This window comes from Caloenas nicobarica, chromosome 5 (assembly GCF_036013445.1).
Source record: "Caloenas nicobarica isolate bCalNic1 chromosome 5, bCalNic1.hap1, whole genome shotgun sequence".
Classification (NCBI taxonomy): domain Eukaryota; kingdom Metazoa; phylum Chordata; class Aves; order Columbiformes; family Columbidae; genus Caloenas; species Caloenas nicobarica.
Genome location: NC_088249.1, coordinates 48952562 through 48958561, shown reverse-complemented (window position 1 = coordinate 48958561; position 6000 = coordinate 48952562). Strand labels below are relative to the sequence as shown.

Sequence of the window (6000 nt, the reverse complement as noted above, 5' to 3'; positions counted from 1 at the left end):
TGCCTCTTCTGTACTGCCCTATAGTAAGTCAATTGCTTCCTTATTTTCTTCTCTCCCAGTGTCCCATTCTTTACTCAACTCTGTTGCTGTTTTTCTTCGATGGTGTCAGCTGAGATTAGCGAGGCAACTCCCTTCACCCAAAACACACAGCTAGTTTGTTGCTATCAGCACACACCTTAGTGTTTACCAGTCTCACTGTGCCTTAGAGCTGGTCTTTCACTTCCATATTTTGTATCCTCTTTGGAGATCATGTAATTCCAGCCTTTCCTTCTCTAGCCCTCTTTCCTGTGCTATTTCCCTAAGTATCCCAGAACTCTTAACCCTGTACTAGAGAGTCAAGTAACTCTTCTGGTGCAATTCAGCATAAGAAAGGAAGAATCCCAAGCATCCCTTCCTGACTTTTATCTACACCTCAGTCATGCATTTACTACTTTACCTGCAGCTAATGCTATGGAGTATTAAGGGTCCTCTCAGGTCCTGGGTGTCTCTATAATAGTTGAGTGCGTTTATTATTTAGCAGATAAGGCAATGTTATTCTTTCATGCTCACAACTTGTGCAAAACCCTTGACAATTCAGAGCCAAGTTCTCTTGGAGCTTGTTGTGATCAGTAACGCCTGGGTTCCAGCTCTTCAGCCCTCTTGGACTAAGTGCTCCATCCATCAGTAGTTCTTATTTGATAGTCTAGTGTGTAATGGGCATTGAACAGCAAAAGACTTGAGCTAGCAATCATTCAAATTAACAGGAACCTTCCTATTGACTTCCAAGTTCTGAAGTAGCCCCATAAAGCTCAGCAAAAAGGATATAATGAGGTGTAATCCTCCACGCTTTGTGGGAAAGGGGCTTTCTAATAAGGTAAAAGCAATATGCATCAAAAGCACCTTGTCTAGAGTGCCAGCTTTTTAAGTCTTCTTTTAAGCAGCACCTTTTATGCAAAGTAAGTGAATATGAAAGCAGGAGCATCTGCCAGAGCTCTTAAGCCAGAGGGACATTCTGTACTAAATGCCAAGAGGCCTTTACTGATATCACTCTGGTCCAACCAAGCCTCAGGATCTTGCTTTTGAGAAGTATCTGGCCAAAGGCAGCCCCAAAGTTGCAGATCTTGGATTGAGCTTGTGTCAGCTGTCGTACAGACCAGAGCAAGCTGAGAGCTGCTGCCATTACCCATGTGGGACACATCCTGCAGGAAATCACTGCCTGTTAGTAGTGGCTAGAAGGAACTCCAGCTTTCTTCTGGCTGTATCAACCTTCATCCAAACAAAGGCATTCTACTGACATATGTGTTTAAAATCCACACTCTGGGGAGCTGCAAAATTGACCATGCCTTCTGAAGGAGTAGCTTCTAGAAGATAAGTCAGCATCTCTAGAGAAGGGGCAAACTTTTTCACAAAATTGAGACAGAAAACAGAAAAATCCATCACTCTTGGATTTCTGCTTTCTACCACATGGTGCATTCACTGCAGGTTGCACAGCTGCCTGGAAATCTCAGTACTCCTCAGTACAGTTTAGTCTTGTTAATCTTCCCAATGTCTCTCTTTTCCACTGCCTATTGCACTTGCAGCTCCTGGGCCATCACTGCCTGTTATTCTCTCCTTTCAAGGTCACTCTTACCTCTGTTCTTGTCCCATACTTTCTACCTCCCCAATTCTCCTGTAGCCATCTTTCATGCAAGTGCAACTCAGTCTCTCTGTTGTCTCACTTGCTAACTCATTGAGTCTTGATCCATTTCCAGAGCATCTGAAAGAGAGAAAATTGGTAGAAGTTGGAGAAATCAAAGCCTTCAAACCTGGCTACAGGACAAATGTATTTGCTGTCCCTGGAAGTGGAAGTCATTAGAAAGAGACTTGTTGCCCTTCTGTTCTGGGTGAAGACATGTTTTCATATTGCATCTCAGTTCATACTAAAATGGCACGCGCATGCTGGATATGAGAACAGATGAGAAACAGCAGAAAGGGATGGAAGGCTGTGTTCGGCTTGAACCACAGCAAACAGTATTTCCAACCAAGAATAAGGGTAGCCCAGAGAGTCAGCTGCTGTGTTTCTCTCTCTGATTAACAGGTCAAGTAATCTCCATTTTCCACAGTTCTGCAGCTAGAGTGGCAGCATGCAGTTCTGCAACTACCAAAATGAACAAGTGACACTCACTCGTTGGCAGTGGTCTGGCCATTTATATTACTCAGTTCAGCTCCATCCCTGCACACTAAGTTTAGCAGGTTGAAGCACTATCACCACCCTGGCTGCATAGTTTGCTCTCAGGGCATGAGTGACACAGGGTATCCTCTTACTGCCCCAGAAGCAGGACAACAGCACAGGATTTACAGAGCCTAGAGCATACAATGTTGGCCTAGTGCAACTACAGTGGCACTCAGGGATGAATCTGCCATTGGCTTATGTGGCAGCTGATACTATAAAAAAATGCCACCCTTGGGTTCTGTGAACTTGTACTGCTTTCTCTATCCCGCAGTAGAATTGTAAACTTCTTTCATTCACAGCCCTGTGGGAGAGGACAGGCAGTAGAGACGAGCTACCCAGACAAATATCCTTCTCTTCCTAACAGCGCTTTGAGATCCGCCCTTTAACCAGACTGCTCCACAAAGATACAAAATCACAAGCTTTTAAATATAAACTTTTTCTCTACATAGATTTACATCCAAGTAGAAGTCACAGACCCCACTAGTTGTCAGAACCCCTCTAAGGTCTCATTCAAAACTCCAGTTGAACTCAGCTTCCTGCAACATCCTATACTGTTTAGTAGTTTTTCTCCTTGTTGAAATAGGTGCCCTGAGTCAAGCAAAAAGTGATGAAATCAAAATTTTGGGAGACCTACTATGCATGACTATCACAGTTTAAGCATCACTGTTGTGCTTTCAGATGCAGTCATATCCAGGTAGTGCAGTGCCAGCAGGTAGAAAGAGCATCTGAAAATAATTTTAAAACTTACGACACACGATTGAAATAATGAAACATCCAAACAAAGAGCTAGAAGAGACACTAAAATGAAGCCTGAAGAGCCTTGCCAAAGTCAGCAGACAAAATCTGCTGCACACCCATCCTTAACAAGAAGCAGGAATTCTTTGCCTAGAGGTGTCTTCTGAACAGAAAATCCTGGAGATTATAAGCCCCGTAAGAGCACTGGCCCTTGGATGGTACCAGCCAACAGGTCTGTGGTGAGATGGCAAAATGGATTCCTCTGAAGTCACACATACTGTTATCTCAGAGCACATTACAAAGCTGAGGTGGACATGGCATTTATATCGAAGTTCAAGTCATCCTTGTTTCAGTGGACATGTAATTCTGTTGCCTTTTAGTGATTCTTGAACAGTGGAGGTCCAGAGTCTAAGGTCAGGCCCTCATAAATGGGAATTTACTCATGCTCAGCTGACTCCGATGTCGCTCTTTGAATGGACACTTCAGAAATATGAGTTAAACTGCTTCACCCATTTCCACTAACCCCCGCCCTTTTTGATACCGTTTTGTCAATACAAACTGGGAAGAGAGATGACAACTCAGACCTGCTAGAGTGAACTTTGGCTGCAGTGTGAACTGTTTGCCCTCATCACTGGGTAGTATCACTCACCAGGCTCCAAAATCAACATGAACTACATGAGCTGATGGGCTTAGATAACATTCATTAACAGCAGACAGAGCAACACTAGAGAAGCAAACAGTCAAACTACTGCCTTGTGAATTGCAGCATTGTTCAGGTGTAATATACTCCTTTACCCAAAGAAAGGACACACACAGCTTTCTAACTGAAATCACACTTCACAGAAAAGGGGACTTAAGCGTGGGCCTAGATACTGTTAAATTGGAGAGTTAGGGGGTGCTTGTAGCACAAGTAGTTTAAAAGCAGTCGATCATGCCCGCTTGTACTAACTTAGAAGAAGCTACACACTTGAAAGATTACCCCTTTTCAGCCTATGTCTCTAGCACAGTAGTCTCCTAGGACGGCTGTTAGCACCGATACTTTGTGTTTTTCTCAATCTGTCCTTCACAACTCTGCCCAGTTCTCCCTGGAAAATTTCCCAGAATGGTTCATCTGACAGTAGCATTAAAAAATCACAGCATGTGTCTGTAGAGTTCTTGGTATCAAAAATTCAGAGACAGCGCACAGCAGAGATGTACTTGTTGCAGCTATGCTCTTAAAAGACTGCTTCTGTTTCGGGGTATGTCTTAATCAGGGATGACCATCTCCAAGCAGACAGCTGCAGATCTCAACCCAGTGAAAAGAGTTTATTCCCTTAACAGCTGTATAACTTCAAGTTGTTGTTGCAAAATCCACTACATAAGTTTTGCCCTTAATTTGAGGGACATCCACTCAGCAATACTCTTAAATCTTTAGGCTGGCACACCAGGATAAAGAGTAACACTGTTATTAATGCCAGTCACTGCTACAACAGCCTCCTGGCCACACTAGTTTCTCAGGACTGCTGTTGAACCAATTGCTTGCGCTGTCCTCCTCATCTTGACCTTGAGAATTCTGCCCATTATTCCTTGGAAAATTTCCCAGAGAGGGTCATTTCACAGCAGCACTAAGAATCACAGCACATGTCAGTAGTTGTTTTTGTATCAAATGTACTGAGATACAATGCAGGAGAGGCTTAATTATGGTAAGGTTAGCTCTGTTATATCCCCTCTTGGTTATTAAAAAAAAAAAAAAAAGAAAAAAAGAAAAAAAAAAAAGGAATGGATAAAGAAAGAAGTGATCAGCAAGAAACAGCAAACCCTTCCTCGAGTGGTTACTAGGCTACCATTTTTTGGAACTTTTCCTGATATAACAAAAGACACAATGAAGACAGGAACTTTGGCAGCAGAGGTTTTGAATGCCACAACTGCTAATTTTCCTCTGGTTTTCTATGCATGTGTCACTGGAAATATAATTGACTGCTAGGGAAACAGTCAACCTCCAAATAAATATCTAACCAGCAGCAAGCCTCTGGAAGTTACTTTTGCCAAAATCGAAAGGAGATTTTCACCAACACAGCCCCAAACCCCCGAGTTAACTGATGTCCTGTTTTGCCTGGTCACTACCACTATAGTGACTGCAGGAGATGCCGCTGACCCATCGCTCTGCAGCTCAGGTCAAAGATGAACAGGACGTAGCCCTGGGAAGGAAGTGACTTGAACTCAGGGATCAGTGATAGCGATGTGGGCTGTGGGCTGTGGGCTGTTGGAAGTAGCCTTGGGGTGCACTGTCATGGGAAAGACATTTTAAAAAGGGAAAGAAGTGCAAGCATCTTCACCGAATACCAGCCTTAAAGGGTGAGCACAGGCAAAGGTAATGCAATATTATGAGAGGAGCTAGAAAGTGTGGGAAGGAGTTGAAGATAAGGAGCATGAAGAAGGTGTTCACAGCAACACAGCAAATGCAGTTTAGCCAGAGCTGGAATAAGCTGATTCATTGCCCTCGACATCATTTTTGTGGACTGGTCGCTTTCCTGGGGAAAACTTGCCAAAAAAAAAACAAACAACCATCACCACCCAAACCATTTCTTCAAGTAAATAACGCACCCACAGGGCTCACAGGCAGACAGTCCCCGTGCTTGCAGGTTCACATTGGAGAGGGCAGGGTGCAAGACCTCCATACTGCCCTTCCCAGTGTGGAGGTCTGTTCCTGGTTAGAGGAACCCAGGGTGGTCAAGTAAGCTGTAACCTCCAGACTCTGATTCAGAGCTAAGCACTGATCCAGCCTGCACAGACAACAGCAACACTGTCTTCTCCCTGCTGTGGTACTGCTGCCAAGTACCACTCTCCACTCGCAAACCAGTGGAGTGACTCAGTGGTGCAACAGGCCAGGATCCAGGAAACAGTGCTTGCAAGCACTTTTCAGAGTAAATGCTGGAGCAGAAATGCCTCTTCTCTGGGAACTGGTCAGTTCCCATCATGAGTGCTGGTAAGGACTGACATTTTTAGCCATAGAAATAAATGTCAGAGCCTGTGAGCAAAAAGAAGGAAGGATAATCTTGAAACATAGTCTCATGGTGAGAACTATTCACCACCTA

At 44.0% G+C, this 6000-nt stretch overlaps 1 protein-coding gene across 1 annotated transcript in view; it reads right to left on the bottom strand.

The window, feature by feature from the left end:
* Positions 1–1635: 1635 nt before the first annotated feature.
* KMT5B (lysine methyltransferase 5B) overlaps positions 1636–6000 on the bottom strand; it is a 55647-nt gene continuing 51282 nt past the window's right edge. Inside the window, exon 10 of the mRNA XM_065636407.1 lies at positions 1636–1735. Coding sequence (XP_065492479.1) covers positions 1701–1735 — 35 coding nt within the window. The 3' untranslated portion in view covers positions 1636–1700. The remainder of the gene's footprint in view (positions 1736–6000) is intronic.